At 37.3% G+C, this 19,278-nt stretch overlaps 1 protein-coding gene across 2 annotated transcripts; it reads left to right on the top strand.

Moving 5' to 3' along the window:
- Nucleotides 1-413: 413 nt before the first annotated feature.
- Nucleotides 414-18,987, top strand: CISD1 (CDGSH iron sulfur domain 1). 2 transcript variants are annotated; one of them, XM_040254654.1, is made up of 4 exons: nucleotides 514-660; nucleotides 6,799-6,893; nucleotides 7,847-8,052; nucleotides 18,578-18,987. In XM_040254654.1, exons 2-4 carry the CDS (start codon nucleotides 6,854-6,856, stop codon nucleotides 18,665-18,667), a joined length of 336 nt encoding a protein of 111 aa, XP_040110588.1. In that variant the 5' UTR covers nucleotides 514-660; nucleotides 6,799-6,853; the 3' UTR covers nucleotides 18,668-18,987. The 2 variants fall into 2 exon arrangements, with proteins under 2 accessions (XP_040110589.1, XP_040110588.1); XM_040254655.1 differs by lacking the exon at nucleotides 6,799-6,893 and having other exon boundaries at nucleotides 414-660.
- The last annotated feature ends 291 nt before the right edge of the window (nucleotides 18,988-19,278 follow it).

Here is a 19,278-nt window from a genome sequence, read left to right as displayed (position 1 = left end):
AAGATGGTCCATAGATGGAGAATTGTGTCGAAATCAGGGGGGGAAAAGGTGTGGTGGTGGGGGCGAGCAGTGCACACCGGGAGCGAGGGGGAGATTCTGGAATGGGACACCACAGTTGGTTCCTGTGTTTGGCATTTCAAATGAAAACTGGACCTGGCCTTACAGGTACCAGACTAAGCAAGAAACTTGGGAGTGAAATCTTAGATATCCGAATATGGCAAGTGTTATATCAGCACATACAATCTACCCTCATAAATCCGCAAACCTGGGAGAGACATAAAACCTGGCCCGGACTCTCTATTCCAAAGGTGGGTCCGCTGGGCTGCAGGACCAAGCCCCTCAGGATTGCGCAAACTCAGTTGCTACCTCTCTCCGTCTCTTCCTCCTCCCTCCTCCTGTGGCTGTCAAAATCCGTACTCAACACTTCCTAAAGGCCCGGGACTAAGTTCCGCGCATGCTCAGTATCAGCCCGGGTGCTTAATACACACGTGCTGACGGCCAGCCGCGGCGCCTGCGCGGTAGCTGCCTGGAGTCAGTGCCCTTAGGACGTACGCCTGTCGCACCTTGACTCCTGCTGTCCGCGCGAGCCGGTTTGTGCTCAGTGTCCTGTGCACACCCTTACAAGCGTCGGCGCCATGAGTATGACTTCCAGCGTACGAGGTGAAGTGGGGCATGGGAGTGGGTGCGGCTGTCGGCCTGCGCACTGGTTGCAGCTCCTTGGACTGATACTGCTGCCGTGCGTTCCCGCCAGTCCTGTAACCTTGAAATACAGAAGGGCAAAAGCTCCGCGGGCCTGCAGGCTCCCCGGGCCGCATGGGGCAAGGGGGTGAAATCAGGCTATGATCGCGGGGCATAAGTGCCATGGGGGCCATGCAGGTATCTACCCAGGTGTAGACCTCGTTTCCCCTAGCTAGCTAAACCCTAAATCCTAATGATCCCGCTACGCTGCTAGCTTTTCTTGTTCTCCCCTGAAACTCCTCTCTGTTAGGTCACAAGACTTGGGGAAAAAGGAAAGGTGAAAACAAAAGCAAAAAAAAAAAAAAAGAAACCCTTCCCCCGTCTCAAGGTTTAAATCACCGTAGAGCGAAAACGTGGATTTCCTGCAGCTCTCAAGCGAGGCATGACTAATCACATTTTAGTTTTGCACATTTTTTTTAAAAAGGAAGAAACCCAATCCGAGGTCTTCAGTTTTACCAGTTTGGAGGTGGGTTTTTTTTTTTTTTTTTTTTTTCAATTATGCCTCTAGCATCTGGCGCTCGGTGGCGGTAGTCCTGGAGAGAGGATTGAAAACAGCTCGTTTCACGTTTCTCAGCCTTGCTTCCCTAGTGCTGGTACCCAGCTTTCTGAAATGTTACTTCAGAGAAGGTCCGATTAAAATTAAGGGACTTTCTAGAAGTCCATTAATATGGAGCTTCACTTTATAGCAACTCTTAGTGATAATATAATTGTTAATATAATAATGTATACCCGCTGCGTGATAGAGGTGATCTTTGCCCAGATATAAAACACCACACCTCAAGGGTTGGTTCCCTGTAAAAGTAGTTAGGTAAAGAGATTGTCCAGAAGTTAATTTAAAATAGCCTTATTGATTCATGTAGTGCCAGATTCTATAACAGATCCCCGGTACCTTGTGCCCTAATTTTGTAATAGATTCCATAAATTGGAAAATTCACTTGTAGCCAAAAGTTACGTAACTGAATGAGAATGATAACGCATGACATTTTTAAGTTACTAATGCAGTATATAAGAGCTGGTTATTTGCACAACTTATTTTCAAGTTTTGAAAGTTTTTATTTCACCTAAAAGCATAAGGATTGTTGTGAGGACTATGAGGAGGGGCCCAGAGCCTTTGTAAATCACCTCTATGGGTGCCTTCTTCCACAAATACTGTGGTGTGGCAAGGGACAGATCCATTTAGATCTCAAATTCTTCTACTCTGTTTTTAAACCAAACCTGTTCATTGCTATAGATTGAAAATCAGCTTAAATCTTTTGATTTGGGGGAGGATGATCATGTCTTTTCTCAGTTAAGTGTGAATTATATATATATGTTTTATAGTTTGTGTATATACTATATTGTTATAAAGGGAATAGGATGGTATTTGGCACTGGACAGTGCCACAAAAGAGTCAGACACTACTTAGCAACTAAACCCACCGTAACAACAAAGCACGATATAAATAAATGTTAAAAATAAAAGGGTGTATATATGCATGCAGAATTCTTGTTTATATTCAGGTAAAAAAATAATGGGTGGGAGACTTCCTTGAGGGTCTGGTGTTTAGGACTCAGGACAGATGGAGTAGCAAATCTCTTAGAGAAAAGCTTCATCTAAATTATTTCATCTGATTGATGATTGTCATTTACAGCTTTATTGCTACTTCTGTTTCAGGTATTCCTTTGGAAAAGGTGTGTGGATTCATTACATATTCTAATGTATTGTCTATAGGTATAAGATAAAGTCAAGCATTTATCTGCTGATACTTTTTAAGTTGACCTATCTTTATACTTAGAAGTGTCTCTTAATAACAGTAAGCTTCTGGGGTGGCTCAGATGGTAAAGAATCCGCCTGCAATGCAGGAGATCTGTGTTTGATCCCTGGGTGGGGAAGATCCCCTAGAAAAGAAAATGGCAACCCACTCCAGTATTTTTGCCTGGAGAATTCCATGGACAAAAGATCCTGGCAGGCTACAGTCCTTGGGGTTGCAAAGAGTCAGACACGACTGAGCAACTGTCACTCACTCACTTCCAATGCAGGGGTCCTGGGATCCGTCCTTAGTCTGGGAACTAAGATCCTGTATGCCACTCGCCTCACCCAAAAATTAAATAAATAAATTACAATAAGAATAATAAAATAAATTTTAAAAAATAATGGTTGGGCTAGAAATAAAATGAATGCAGATCAGGTCAGGACATGAATCTGGTAGAGGCAATGAGGATGAGTAATTGGAATTGTAATCCAACAATCCCAATCAGAGAGATGGCTTTTGGTACCCACTTTTTTTTCCTTACTGATGTATAATTGACATTCTTATACCAAACTTACTTTTTATGTAATGTTTGTGAGTGTGTGTTTGTATGTGTGCTCAGTCATGTCCAGTTCTTTGTGACCCCATGGACTATAGCTTGATAGACTTCTCTGTCCATGAAACTTTCCAGGCAAGAATATGGGGGTGAGTTGCCATTTCCTACTCCAGGAGATCTTCCAGACCAAGGGATCGAACCCAAGACTCTTGCATCTCCTGCGTTAGCAGGCAGATTCTTTATCACTAGTGCCACCTGAAAAGCCCCTTTTTATAGGACACCAAATATTTATTGCAGTTTTAGAAACTATAAGAAACATTAAGCAGCTTTCACTGCTACAGAGTCCCCATTCTCGAATGACTCTTCCTCATACCCAATAGATGACTTCTAGGAAGTTTACTAAACTTCTTGCTCCTCTGTATCTCTAAAACTCACTGAATCTGCTCTCATCTTTAATTTAATCCCTTTCCTTCTACTTTACTCTCAAGGTATAAAATAGGTGTTAGGCTATCTGCCTTGTGCTTTGTTATGTAACCCAAACCCTGAGCACTACAATGGAGGTGGTGGTTTAGTTACCAAGTGGTGTCTGACTTTTTGGGACCCCATGGACTGTAGCCCTCCAGACTCCTCTGTCCATGGGATTTTCTAGGCAAGAATACTGGAGTTGTTGCCATTTCCTTCTCCAGGGAATCTTTCCAACCCTGGTCTCCTATGTTGCAAGGGGATTTTTTACTCACTGAACCATCAGGGAAGCCGCCCCCACTACAATGCATGTAACCAAAACTAATCCTCTGTTATATCGTTGTCTCTTTTATTGAAACTAATTATAATTTTCCATTCCATTTAATCTCAACATATAAAAATACTGCTTGGGTTCAATAAATTTATTGAGTCACTTAAAGGATTTGTTTTTTATCTGAGAAGGAATGTGCAGATCATACTGCAAATAAAGGAGATAGCTCCTGTAGGTTATAAGCAATAAATAATGAAGCTCCTATAGGTTATAAGCAATAAATAATGATGGGACTTGGGAGCTATCGATGAAACAAAATTGGCAGAGAATTGATATTTGTTGGAGCTGAGTGAGGGTAAGTGGGAGTTCATTACACTATTTTCTGTGTTGATCTGAAGCGTTCCATATGAAGTTTTATTTTTAATCTCAGGAAGTATTTGAATTCCACACTTTGATACTGAAGGATAAGATAAGGCCAAAGAGAAGTCATTTTTGTGAGAGCAATGTGATAGTAGTATAGACAGGTGGAATAGCAAATTCAAATTAGGAATCTGTTATATCTTTTTGTTGAACTAACATTGGACACTGCCTGTACACTTGTCCTGGAAAGAAACACATTACCAGGCACAGCCTACAGATCTGAGGTAGACCCAAGAAAGGCAGAGATTTAAGCACAGCTCCCCTCCCCCTCTCCTGAGGTGGAGGGTACATTCTGATTCCACGGCAGTTGACACTGGTTAGGAGAGGACAGTTTGGGGCCGAAAAGAGGCTAAAGGAAAAGAAGCAGGGTGAGATTTCTGTCTTGGGTTAAAGCAAATGATTCCCACAGTAAAGAAAAGTTAAGAAATGAGTTATCGATGAGGGTGTGGGATTTGGGAACAAGTTGATGTTTTCTCTATCTGTAATTAATCCTAAGAAAACCAAAGAATATATACAAAGAATGTAAGCCAAGGGAAAAGTAAGAAAGGGAAGGATTATTTAGAAATGTATTTTTTTGTATTTTCTATATTGGCATATGTGATAATTGTATAGATAGAAAGCATGGTTAAGCAAAGGAAGCATTTGATCTAACTATAGGACTACTGTGCATTGAGAGAGGCATACAAAAAAGGGAAGTAAGGATAACTAGAAGAGGCAGAAGTAAAGCTCAGGATATTTCTGGACCCCAATTTTGAAAGAATGTCTGAAAGGTGCCAACTGAAATCTCTTTAGAAATTAGGTCTTGATAAAATCCCTTGTTTACCCTGAGATTGTGTCTGTTCTTCATAGATGTATACACTATCAAGAACTAAATGTTAGGGTTTTGCTTATTGCTTTTATCTGTTTACTGTCTTGGGTTTTCAGTTCTTTGTCCATTGTACTTGTTGACTTTGGAATCCATCATTATTCTCGTCTATCTCCATATAGTTTCCTTTTCTCTCTTTTCCCTAGAGTTGCCAGTGGCATCCATAGCTTTTTGCCAAAAGACTGATTCAGGCTGCAGTAATGAAATGATAAAACAGCAACATTTTTCTTATTCTGGGAACTTTTATATTTGTCTCTAATGAGGTTAGAGAATTAGAATTTGGGAAGGAGGGAGGGATGAAAGTTGTTTTCTTAAGACCTTATCTGACTCTATGATTCTATCAAACTCATTGGAGCAAATGCAAAGCCATTTCCCTAGCACACGTATGGTGCCGTGAAATTTATATACTGTCATAAGTGACCCTCCTTGGGTTAGGGTAACAGAGTACATGTTTTGAGACAAATTAATCCTAGCCAGTTGTAGATGTTTTCAATTTCAGACATTTATATAATATGTAAGCACCATTAAAACATATGTTAGCAATACTTCAAATTTCACCTCCAAAGTAAGCAGTAACTAAGATCAACAGCATTTAGGGAATTATTTATTTCAGTCTTTTGGCTGTTTCCTGCTTTTAAGTCTGCCTTAAGGATTCAGCATTCAGAAGACATAATTGAATATATACCTTTGAAGCTCTATGTTAGCCCATTTTGTGATGGGTAATTAGCTATTCAGAGTGGTTTTCCCTTAGCTAAGAAGTGGATTCCCATACCTCCGGACATTTTATCTAGGAAGTTCCATGACTGAAAAAATGCATCAGAAACAAAGATCTTGAATCAAACTAGAAGTCAGAGCTAGTGTCAGCCCTGCTTGGAGTTGCCACAGAATGATACTATGAAGCAGGTAAAATTCAAGGCAGGGAACTCCCCAGCAATTCAGAGGTTAGGACTCCAGGCCTTTATTGCCATGGGCTTGGGGTCAATCCCTGGTCAAGGAACTAAGATCCCATAAGATGCACAGTGGCACCAAAAACAAAAAATATATAACCTTTATCACTGAGGAAAAAAATAACATTTGTAATAAAGAAATAATTTTTTTTTAATGTTTGATTAATGAAACATAGCATTCAAGACAAATCTATACAAGGTGTGTAGCTGAAAATATCTTTCAATGAGGGCAAAGGTTTGAAGCTATCAAATGACTTATTAACTTTTTGCAGTCATGCAGCACATTGGAATGGTATAAAGTTAATGTTTGTTTTAGGGGATTATAGCAGGGAGGAATAGAAGGGTTACGTTGCCAGAAAAACAAACTAAATGTTTTCGCAGAGAAAAATACTGTGGTTGAAAACAGGAGCCAAGGAACGTGCTAATTAGAAACACTTGATAAAAACTAAATTATTAAACAAGCTAGAAGAGAAGACTAAGATAAAAGGAACTAAGTGTGGGAATGGTTATTTCCTTCCATTAGACTTTTGTAAGAATGAGCTCCAATTTTATGTAAGATACAATTAGATTCAATGATTACTCACATTAGTACAATAAGAAATTTGACTCAGTAGTGCAAGTAAGCCATACAGTTAATTATTCATTTTATGTTTTTATTTGGCTTTGGAATGTGTTTTTTGTACTTATCTCTCTAGGGCTTTATTTGATAGTCTGGGAACTTATTTCAAACACTGAGAAGATCTGACTCAGGAAATGCTGGGACGCAGTCCAGTGTGTTTATCCTGACCCCTGTTCAACTTCTTCCTGCAGTCTACTCCATGCTGGGACTAGACAACTCTCCTCTGAGGCTGAGGCTAACCAGACTATGCAGCACCCTCTTCTCTCCACAATTCTCTGGAACTGGGGTAGTTGTTAAGTGCTTGGATTTCCAAAGGATCCTTGAAAAGCTACTTTAAAAAAAGAATAAATAGATGGCCTATTAGTCAAGCAAATAATTGGGCAGGAAAATGCCTTTTTTTTTTTTAGTTAATTTTTTTTTTTTTAACACTGAACCATTTTGTATTGGGGTTTAGTCTATTAACAATGTTGTGATAGTTTCAGGTGAATAGTGAAGGGACTCAGCCATACAAACAGTCGTTAAATTTAAAATGAATTTGTGGAGAATTCACATCACTCACTGGTGGATCATGTAAATTTAGAATTTATTAAAGGAGAATCTAACTGTAATTATATTATGTTTTCTATGAAATTAGTATATTCTGGTTTTTATTTTAATGAGACACTTTGAAATTAAAAAACAAAAAAAAAATTTGCGTGACTTGAAGACCAGAATACTGCTGGATATATTCCTTTGAATGTTTAATATTAAGGCTTGGTTTAATTTTGTCTTTTCTTGCTTTTTCTTTGGATAGCATTTCTCTTTGAGGTTATTCCTTTTTAAATGACTATAGGACCTACTATTTAAATGAGTCATTTTGTTAACATAATCTCCTCCTGAAAGTAAGAGGGATAAGAGGTTCTTGTTTGTAATCTGAATTTTTATGGCCTTATTTGTAATCTGGATTTCATTATGTATCAGGTTTTTTGCTTTTTTTTTTTTAAGCAATAGGTATGTGCAGGCTCACTAATTTAGCTAACATCACTCAATAGAAAATATACAATTGCCTCAGTAAGGGCTGGGGAAAGTTTTAACCAGGGACTATTACACCAGTGTGTTCTGATCGTTTTGTTAACGTTAAAAACCTTTGAATGTTAGGATACTTAATACTCAAAACTTGCATTTCCTGAACGTTCTTGTTAGATTATAAGTATGCATTTTGGTTTTGATAATTATTCCTGTTTTCCTTCCCTACTCTAGTTGAATGGATCGCAGCTGTTACCATTGCTGCTGGAACAGCTGCAGTTGGTTATCTAGCTTACAAAAGATTTTATGTTAAAGATCATCACAACAAATCTATGGTAAACCCTCACATCCAGAAAGACAACCCCAAGGTAGTACATGCTTTTGACATGGAGGATTTGGGAGATAAAGCTGTGTACTGCCGTTGTTGGAGGTCCAAAAAGGTAAGAGCAACAAGTCCTTTATGTCAATGTCATTTTTAATGTAACATTCCTTTTTTCAAATTATCCTGTCAAGCTGGCATCATCATGAATTGTTAAGATATCTGTTCTTTGGGCTTCCCTGGTGTCTCAGTCGGTAAAGAATCCACCTGCAATGCAGGACACCTGGAGTCCTTGGATCGGGATGATCCCTTGGAGAAGGAAATGGCAACCCATTCCAGTATTCTTGCCTGGAAAGTCCCATGGACGGAGGAGTCTGGTGGGCTGCAGTCCATAGGGTCTCAGACACAACTTAGCAACTACACCACCACCACCACCATCCTTTCTTCTTTTCTTTCTCTTTTTAATGGAATGTCTGTTTTCTCTATTTTCTGTGTACTCTTCAGGAATACATTTACTGAAATGTATAACTACCACGCAGTAAAGTTACATCACACCCTCGTTGAGTCAGGTGAATGTAACCATATTCTTTGCCAAAGAAGAGGGAAAAATTCCTTTGCTTATGTTTAGAATTTCCTCCCCAAGTGTGTCTTAGTGTCCCCTATCCCAGGAAAAGGAGTATGCAGCCTAAATAAAAAGAGAAATAAAAAATTAAAATAATAAATAAATACAAAGAGAAATAGGTCTTTTTTTTTTTTCCCTCCTCTTGGGATTTCAAGCTCCTGGATTCTAGGATAAGTTTTGGAGATATCTAGAAATTCACCTGAAACTATCACAACATTGTTTGTTAATCAGCTAGTAGCTCTGTTGGTAAAGAATCCTGCAATGCAGGAGATCTGGATTCGATTCCTGGGTCAGAAAGATCCCCTGGAGAAGGGATAGGCTACCCATTCCAGTATTCTTGCACTTCTCTTGTGGCTCAGCTGGTAAAGAATCTACCTACAATGCAGGAGACCTAGGTTCAATCCTTGGGTTGGGAAGATCCCCTAGAGAAAGAGGGAAAGGCTACTACCCACTCCAGTGTTCTGGCCTGGAGAATTCCATGGACTATATAGTCCATGGTGTCGCAAAGAGTCAGACATGACTGAGTCTTTATTTTATACCTCAATAGAAAATAAAAGTTTTTTTTTTTTAATAAATAAAAATTAAATGCTAGTTTAAAAAAAGAAATATCAAGAGAAACTATTAGAAAATTGCCCCTGAAGATTTCTTACCTGGTACATATGTACTGACCCTGTATCCTAAGCTTTCTTTAAGCTGCAACTCCTATATTTAAATATCTAACACAAGATTTTTTTGTATCTTTTTTTCTTTTGTGAGAATTGCATTTTATCAAGTTCCATTTGGAAGTATGTCTGTGATACCTGCAGCTTCTAGATAGTGATGACAGCTAGTGATCTAAAGATGGTAAAGTGTTCTTCTAAGGTCATCTTGAAAAGCTTCATACATTGAATGACTTTCGAATTTCTGGTATATTTAGAGAAATATGATGACATACTGTGTGTACTGCCACTATTTAGCACTTAAATAAAATAGATTTGATACTATGAGGCCTAAGAACGTAGACAATAAAAATGATGTATCTATTTCTGAAAGCATGTTGTATCAGGGACCTCGTCCCACAGTGGAAAGCCATTATCACAAATTACATGTTGCAGATAAGGAAGAAGTCACATACCAGGTACTGGAAAGCAATCCTACTTACCTCCTTCTCTGGCTGTAATTGATGTTGTATAATCCAGTGGTACCACTTAGATTATGTCATTCTGTTTGAAAACTGCTTGATGAACACACGGAATATGAACCAAAAATTGATAGTGCCATTACAACAAATTGTTCCTTCAGAAGGGCACTGTTCATTTGGAGTGTGGGATTGTTTATACGTACTATTGAGGTTGCTAGAAAATAATTCTCAATAATATTCTATAGTCTAGATCTGTTTGTTTTTTGAATAAATACCTATAATAGGTTTCATTCTCTAGTTGCTCACCAAGATATAAAAAGTAATATCTTTAGAAATTAATAAATTTAGATATTACTAAATTAAGAATTTAGTAATATCTTTAGAAATTTCTAAGTCCAGAGTTGTATTGGTCCTTTAGTCAATGATCTAAAATAGTTCATTTAGCTTCTATTACTAGATACATGCATGAAAACACTTAAAATAGTGAAACAGCATGTGTCATAGATGTGTATAGTTGGTGCACTATGAGTGCTTTAAATAAAAGAAAGAGCTTGTTATACTGTGGGCTCAAATTTTCTGGAAAGACATAGTGATATCCATAGGAGTTCAATTGCCCCCTGGGAAGATGAATCAATGAAGACTCTACTCTGATCCTTGTACCTCCTTCCTCAAAAGAATAAGTCCGAATCAAAAATCTTAAGTACCAAGGAAACAGTTCACCTCAAATTGGGACTTGAACCCATGTGCAGGGTCTCGAACCCAGCCAGAACCCTGCTTGGGACTGTAGCCCATGTGGTGGGGACTGGAACCCAGCTTTCCAATGATCTTATATGGAGGCTTAAGTTCTAGTGGAAGTCGACTTGTTTGCCATCTTGGGCCTTTTCGGTTCTAATCAGTTTATGTCATGTCCTTGGGCTACATCATTCTTTTAAAGATTGTGCCCTGCGCCCTTCCCTCCTGTTCCATCTTCGAAAGGAGTTTGCCTCCCGACATGGGGGAGCACCCTGTCAGGGAGTTCAGACATAAAGTTACACTTAAACCAGAGTGCTCACTGTGGAAATGAAGAAAAATGAACAGATATATGAAACATTTTGAAGGAAGGGTTAGCCAGTGAAGGAAGGATTAGCTGTGAATGATTTGTGTGGAAGATTGAGGGAGGAAAACTGAAGCTCACTGAAGTGTCTTGCTTAAGATAGGGTTACATGAGATGGTGCCATCAATGGAAATAAGGAATTCGGAGTGAATGGCTGATTTTTCAGGACACCAATGAAAATTGCAATTTCAAAGAGTGACATTGAGGCAAAAGGAGAAGGCAAAAGGAGAAAGGTGTGGCATAGGATGAGATGATGAGATGGTTAGGTAGTATCACCAACTCAATGGACATGAACTTGAGCAAACTCCAGGAGATGGTGAAGGACAGGACCCTGGCATGCTGCAGTCCATGGGGTCACAAAGAGTCTGACATGACTAATTGACATTTGAATAGAAACACAGAGCAGTCTGAAGTGTGGGACTAAAGTTGAGACATCAGGGTTGGAGATAGCAATCAGCAGAACTGTGAGTCAAGAATAGGAATGCAGCAGATCCTTGGTACAGATAAAAATCAAGGAGGGGCTAAGTAAGAAATCTTTGGAGAATTTTCTGTGTCTTCTAAAAAGGAAAAAGAGTCAAAAAAGGAGATGAAATGGACACCAGAGTTAAATGAAAACTAAGAATATCGTGAAAAAGGGAAAAGTTTCAAAGAAGATTTTGTTATGAACATCAGTGTGTACAAAAGACAAGGAGGTGAATAGACTATTAAACTAAGACTATGGGGTAAAGCAATTAGGCAATTGACCTTTTGGCATCATTTGAACAGAATAATTAGAATAGGAGCTGTGTCCAAGTTGGTTACAGTATGAATGTGTAAATATGACGCTGAATGGAAAAAAAAAAAGAAATACGATGACTGCTTGAGTGAAGCCAAGAATGTTTGCTTTGGTTGGGTGTTTGGACTACAAAGAGATCAAACCAGTTGATCCTAAAGGAAATCAACCCTCAAGATTCATTTGAAAGATGGATGCTGAAACTGAAGCTGCAATACTTTGGCCACCTTATGCAAAGATGCAGCTCATTGGAATTAACCCTGATACTGGGAAAGACTGAAGGCAAAAGGAGAAAGGTGTGGCATAGGATGAGATGGTTAGGTAGTATCACCAACTCAATGGACATGAACTTGAGCAAACTCCAGGAGATGGTGAAGGACAGGACCCTGCCATGCTGCAGTCCATGGGGTCACAAAGAGTCTGACATGACTAAGTAACTGAACAACAGCAACAAAAGGTCAATAAAGCAAATATAGGCTTTTACAAACTAAGATCTCAAGTATTTCAGGAAAAATCACAAATGGACACAAGCTAATGGTTTAAATGTTTCAGTTTTCTCAATGTCTTCTTTCTTTTTAGGCTTGTCTTTTATGTCATTATTAATCCTCTTTGCATCTGTGATTTGTCAGTTCTGAATTTTCACTGAAGCTTGGGCACTTTTTATTCTCACATGAGTGGATTCAGAGATCACTTTGAATGCTTTTCAAATTAGTGGATGTGCTTGTTCTCCAGAAATTTTTGAAAACTCCACACATTCCTGAGGTTCTTTAAGGTTGTCACACAGGTGCCAAGTCATATATTTACATGTCTATGCACAGAAGGCCTATAACTGATAACTTTGATTAGATGGCTATATTGAGTTTATATTCAGTAGTTTTTCTTCATATAAACCAGTTGTTTTTATAATATTAATAATATAACAAAATTTAAGCTCCTATCCAAAAAAAAAGTTTCATGTGATATAAACTAATTCAATTTTAATTCATTCTTTTTTTATCAAAGTATAGTCAATTTACAATATTGTGTAAGTTTCATTGTATATGTTTGGCTGTGTCCCTTTGCTGTTCACCTGAAACTACCATAACATTGCTTGTTAATTAGCTATGCCCCAATACAAAATAAAAAGTTAAAAAAAAATATTGTGTAAGTTTCAGGTGTACAGTGTAGTGATGCAGTTTGGGGTTTTTTTTTGCTGATTATATTCCATTATAGGTTACTACAAGATATTGGATTTTATTATATCCAATAATAATAATAATCCATATTGCTTATCTATTTTTTATGTGTGGTAGTTTGTATGTTAACCCCATACTCTTAATTTGTCCATCTCCCCTTAATTTGTCCATCTCCCCTCTAATTCATTCTTAAGATACAGTCACTAGTAACCTGTTGTGTGTTTCTAACATTTTGAGTAGTTTTCTCAGACCTAATGAATAAGATCTCTTAGTCATGTTCGGAGAAGGCAATGGCACCCCACTCCAGTACTCTTGCCTGGAAATTCCCATGGATGGAGGAGCCTGGAAGGCTGCAGTCCATAGGGTCACTAAGAGTCGGACACGACTGATCGACTTCACTTTCACTTTGCACTTTCATGCATTGGAGAAGGAAATGGCAACCCACTCCAGTGTTCTTGCCTGGAGAATCCCAGGGACGGGGGAGCCTGGTGGGCTGCCGTCTGTGGAGTCACACAGAGTGGAACACAACTGAAGTGACTTAGCAGCAGCAACATGGTTCATTCCTCCTCTCTTCCCACCCACACCCCACCCCCCTGGTATGGCCTCTGCTCTTCAGAAACTAGCTTGTTTGATAGTATTTCACAAAAGGGCTATCCCTAAGTAAAGTGAGAGAAAAAGGAGCTAATACAAAGGAAATGATTAAAACAACTACAGGGAGAAATCCCATCTGAGACCATGGTGGGTTGAGAGACTGGAAGGAAACAAAAGTACAAGCAATGATTTGAGATTCGCCCTTAACAAGAAATAGTCTTTTAAAACAAGGTGAGGGAACCTTGATATCAAAGGGAACAGTTTTCAGCAGTCTTACTAGATTCCCACCCCCTACACACCTCAAATAGGTTACATCATTTGCTGAGTTATGTGATGGCCATTGGGTAGGCAGGAGAAAGTTTGAACAAGGACCGAAGGAGAAAGCAGACTAAGAAATAAGGGGAAAGATGAGCCAGTTCATGTCAGTAGCTCAACTGAAGTTGAAAAGTAACTGGAGAATCATTTTCTTTCCTTTACAACTTCAGAATTTGAGTTGGGTTTTTTTGTTAGTGGTGAGTTTGTTTTTGTTTTGAGGAGCTGGGCTGTGATTATGGAAAGTCTCCATCCCATTAATGGTTAGAGGTGTGTTGCACTGACTCCCTTTCTTCACAGACACAATATTCTAAATATTGGTTACATTGCTTGCCCAATCCATATGAAGACAGTCCTGTAAAGTCTTAATTTTTTCTTACGTATTTTCCTATTATATCTACTATCTTATGCTTAACATTGCTAAAGTTAAGTACATAAGAATGATATAAAATGTCATCTTCTCTCTTGTAGTTTCAAAGATCTCATTGCTTTTATTTTCTTTCTCAACCAAAGCAAGTTCATTCCTCAGAAAAATTTATGGTAATGAGCCAAATGGCCCCAGGCAGCCTCCTTGGAAATTATAATCCAAACTCTAATTAAAAATACAAAGTTTAGAGAAAGAAGATTGAATTTTTCTTTTAATTTTTGCAAGTAGAATAGATAATTCAAGAAGGAGTACTTATTTACCTCCATGTTGAATCTCCCTAAAAACAGAAACAGCTTAATTTGGGATGTGAGAACCAACCATTAAGAAGAAACACATTTTGTGTTTTCTTATGAACATCCTACCAAGTCTGTTAACTTTCCAAGAGGAGAACAAGGATCTCTAGGGTTTTTTTTCCCCTAATCATTTATTCCCATCTCTTCTCCACACCCTGTCTTCTCTACTTGTAAAGCTGTTTGGGATTTGTAATTTTCTAGTTGGGTTAACAAATGATAGGATATTTTCTGGACATAGAGAGAAGGCAGCCAATTTAATTCTCAAATTTTTCCCCAGGATTTGTTAATAAATAAACAGTGACATCTTAGAAGAAATTTAGAATCATCTGTGAGCTAAACGTTTTCTCCTCATCAATTTTCTGATTCTTTTAAGTATTGATACTACATTAACTGAATTAAATATACCTTTTTTTTTAAATTTCAGCTCTTTGCTTGACATTTTTAACACATTTAAATTTTTAAATGAAAGAGGGCTAATAAAATTCATGTTTTCATTATATTATTATTTAATACAAAAACTGCTGTACTTCCTAGATTATGCTCAAAAGTATATATCCACCACATGTTTTCTTTCTCCTGCACAGAAAGGTAAAAAATGAAATAAGACACTTTCTGAAAAACACAAATATTGTCAGATAATTTGCCACTTGAATTTTTGTACCAATAATTACCATTCATTAGTTTATACTGTATTTAGAAATATGAGTTAATTTTAATAAATATATTTCATAATACATATAGCACATTTTTATGAAATTGCTAATCCTTTCTTGAAATAACTCATTTTGGCTCTTTGTTGTTTGTTGGAAAAAAAAAGTTGAATCTTTTCATCATCTTAAAATAAGAAATCTCTAATGGATAAATATGACCAACCTAGATACCATATTGAAAAGCAGAGACATTACTTTGCCAACAAAGGTCCGTCTAGTCAAGGCTATGGTTTTTCCTGTGGTCATGTATGAATGTGAGAGTTGGACTGTAAAGAAAGCTGAATGCCAAAGAATTGATGCTTTTGAACTGTGGTGTTGGAAAAGACTCTTGAGAGTCCCTTGGACTGCAAGGAGATCCAACCAGTACATTCTGAAGGAGATCAGCCCTGGGATTTCTTTGGAAGGAATGATGCTAAAGCTGAAACTCCAGTACTCTGGCCACCTCATATGAAGAGTTGACTCATTGGAAAAGACTCTGATGCTGGGGGGGATTGGGGGCAGGAGGAGAAGGGGATGACAGAGGATGAGATGGCTGGATGGCATCACTGACTTGATGGACATGAGTCTTAGTGAACTCTGGGAGTTGGTGATGGACAGGGAGGCCTGGTATGCTACAATTCATGGGGTCGCAAAGAGTCAGACATGACTGAGCAACTGAACTGAACTAATGGATAAATACAGAATGCCTAATCTTCACATGAAGTTTGGGAAATTATTCTGACTAATATTAGGTAATATAGGAAGTACTATTAAAAGATGTATTGGCCTCTGAACAGAATGATTTTGAATCCTGAGTTTACATTTTAAAGGCATGCAGAGGTTTATATACTTAAAAAAAAAAAAAAAAGCATAAAAGTTAATTAAGAAATAGCCAGGGTCTACTTAGTCACTCCTTTTTTCTGGAGGAGAAACAAAAGTGAAAGTCACTCAGTTGTGTCTGACTCTGACCCCATGAACTGTACAGTCTATGGAATTCTCCAGGCCAGAATACTGCAGTGAGTAGCTATTCCCTTCTCCAGGGAATCTTCCCAACTTAGGGATCAAATCCAGGTCTCCTGCATTGCAGGAGGATTCTTTACCAGCTGAGCCACAAGGGAAGCCCTTTAGAGGAGGGGAGGAGTATAATTGATTTACAATGTTGTCTTAGTTTCAGGTGTACAGCAAAGTGAATCAGTTATACATATACGTATATCCACTCTAGTTTCTTTTCCTGTATACATTAACTGAGTAGTTAACCTATTTTATATACAGTAGTGTGTATATGTCAATCCCTATTTATAAAAATGGAGGAGTTTGTTTTTTTTTTTCTTTTTTTTTTACAATGCAAACCTTTTTTCTCACTGTAAAATCACCTGTGTTTGTATATTAAAAATATGTCACTTTGAAATGCTGTTCTTTGCTCTGGAATACAGTTCCATTTGATTTTTATATGGCCTGTTTTGTCATCCATGCAAGAAAACCCTGAAAGCTTGAGTTCATCTTTTTGCTACAAGGACTTGTTTGTAATATGAATATACTGTGCCACATCTTATTGACAGAAACAATTTAAATTTCATATATATCACATTTGTATTGCTACCCCAGGATAGATTTTACATCTAGAAATTTACAATATGATGATACCTTGAGTTTTTTTCAAGGTAGTTTTTAACTGATTTACTGCCTCTCAGAATTATATACAGATAGTAAAATTAAGATTGAACTTCTTTAACATCAACTGAATGTTATTTTAGTCTTGGATACATTTCATCAAGGTTAAAGATTATATACCATCATTGTCTAGTTTCAGGTCCTGAAAATTATACTTCCTTGATGGAGTAATAAGATGATCTTACTCTTCAGACCAAGACTCCTAGCACTTTACTCTTCTAAATAGGCTCCTTCAGTGGAAGAGTGTACCTTATTCTAGAGTGAAGTTACATTCCAGACAAAAAGAATAAAACAAAGATTCTAGGTATCATCATTTGACATGAAATAAAAATAAAAGGTAAAATATAGAAGGAAAGAAAATAATTTACCGATAATTATAAAATCCTGAGAAACACCTAAAAACAGTGTTGAGTTCTTATTTTTATCATTTAACAATAAAGAGGATATACTTGCAAAAAACAAGTGATACACAGGCACACACACACACAAATATGTATGTGATATATATCAAGAATAGTCAGATATGAAAATATATACTTAATGCCTGTAAAACATATAAAGCAGAAATGTTCATATCAGAAAAATGTGTGAGACCTGAGTATGAAGAACAGAAGAGAAATAAAATAGGACTTGGCCAAAAAACTCTCAAGTTTATTTGGAAGAATAAATAGGTAAAGGATAATTGGAAGGTTTTAACAAAGAAGAAATGTGAAGGAAAACCAGCCCTACCTAATACTGAAGCAATTTTAAACACAGTCATTATCTCGTAATAGGCTGATGAATATGATAATGTGGAACCTATAAATAAACACTTATATGTAGACTTAGTTTTGATAAAATTTTGAATGAATGTATAACAATTTGGGAGGCAACCACTTCTAATAATACTGAAGCAACAGATTCTTAAGTGCTGTTCTTAGAACAGCATTTTGCAAATTGCACTCCACAGAACATGATGATAATGGACATCAAAGAAGTGTTTGTAAATCCAGTCAGCCTGGGAAATTTGAGGTTAAAATTGTGTGTATATCTGTGTGTGTGAGAATAATTGCTTTACAATATTGTGTTGGTTTTGCCATACGTCAACATAAATCAGCCACAGGTATACATATGTCCTTTCCCTCCTGAACCACTCCTCCCAACTCCCACCCCATGTGTGTGTGTTTTTAATAGTAGTTCCTCTTTAAAATAATAATACATGTTGTTAACCAAGAGACGTGTATATGTTTTTTTATACAAAATGAAACCAAATCAGAATATTTTGCAGGACTTCTTGCACAGCTCACGTTGGGAAAAACCATGTTAAATATTTAGTTTTGTCCCTTTTCCGCAATGTGAGATCTTGAAAACAAGTAGAAATTTATCACATCTCCAGGAGAAAGAAGTCTCCATGATGGATGTTAACAAGGGAAATACTGGCTTATTTGTATGAAAGTAGAGAAATTAAGGATATGAACAAATAAGCAAAATAAAAAGGGTTGGGGTGAAAAATTGGTATAAACTTGATTAGCAAAAGGATAATGAACAGATTGATTTTGAACAAATTATGAACTTAAACTCTTTCCAGTAGATAGGTCAGGGATACAATTCACTAGAAAGGAAATATGACTAGTACATAAACATAAAAAAGGTTTTTCACATCCATAAGCAGATATCACAAATGGAAATGCAGTTAATGATCTGTATTTTATCCACAAGTCAATTTCTTCCTCCTCCTTAGTGTGTACACTTTACATATGCTCATTCAGAAAACCATCTCTAAGGTAGCCAAGAAAAATCTACTGAGTTATCGTGTTATATATGTGAATTAAGTGTCACCCTACTCTGCCAAACATAATACTGATTTTGCAGTTAGACATTTCACATTCTTTCTCTTTCTAGTTCCCACTCTGTGATGGATCTCACACAAAACACAATGAAGAAACTGGAGACAACGTGGGACCTCTGATCATTAAGAAAAAAGACACTTAAATGGACACTTTAGATGCTGCAAACCAACTTGTCATGATGTTTCCTGATGGTTTAATTAGAATGACTACCACTTCCGTCTAATTCACCTCCCCTGGGTTCTAGATGTGTGGTAAACTGTAGCTTTCATATTCACGGCATTTGCCTTACATGTGGAACCATTGTGGTGCACATCTGTTGAAACAAAAAAGGAAAAACAAAAAAACAATCTCATGGCCTGTGGGTTATTTTGCTCTTGTAAAGATCTTTTTCTTTGCATTTAAAACTGATATTAGAGTATAGTTGTATGTCGAAGTTAACATATTAAATTATTCTCAAAATCATGTATGTGCAGATTGTACTTGTAAGTTTCAAAGAAGAATTAATCACCATTTAATATTACTTAGCCTAGAAAGTAAAATGGGTGTGATTAAGCTACATTAATCTCCTAATAACAATCTAGGAAAAGCCTATTATGACCTTGGATTTTTCCTTGATCGTAGTACTGATACTAAGAAAATACAGTTTCTGGGTTTTCAATCAAAATGAATGTTAATTCTGCTTAATTATAAGTGGCCCAGGTCAGTAATAAAAGGACAGTAACTTCTTTGTATTCATCTTTCTGGATATTTAAT

The sequence above is a fragment of the Oryx dammah genome, unplaced genomic scaffold, assembly GCF_014754425.2.
Source record: "Oryx dammah isolate SB20612 unplaced genomic scaffold, SCBI_Odam_1.1 HiC_scaffold_14, whole genome shotgun sequence".
Classification (NCBI taxonomy): Eukaryota; Metazoa; Chordata; class Mammalia; order Artiodactyla; family Bovidae; genus Oryx; species Oryx dammah.
This window is presented reverse-complemented; position numbering and strand designations above follow the sequence as displayed.

Excerpts from the sequence above, each read along its gene's own strand:
- CISD1 (XM_040254654.1), top strand. The coding sequence starts at position 6,854 with ATGCAGCACCCTCTTCTCTCCACAATTCTCTGGAACTGGG. Across the intron at positions 6,894-7,846 it reads CACAATTCTCTGGAACTGGG|TTGAATGGATCGCAGCTGTT; the intron begins GTAGTTGTTAAG and ends TCCCTACTCTAG. Across the intron at positions 8,053-18,577 it reads GTTGTTGGAGGTCCAAAAAG|TTCCCACTCTGTGATGGATC; the intron begins GTAAGAGCAACA and ends TTCTCTTTCTAG.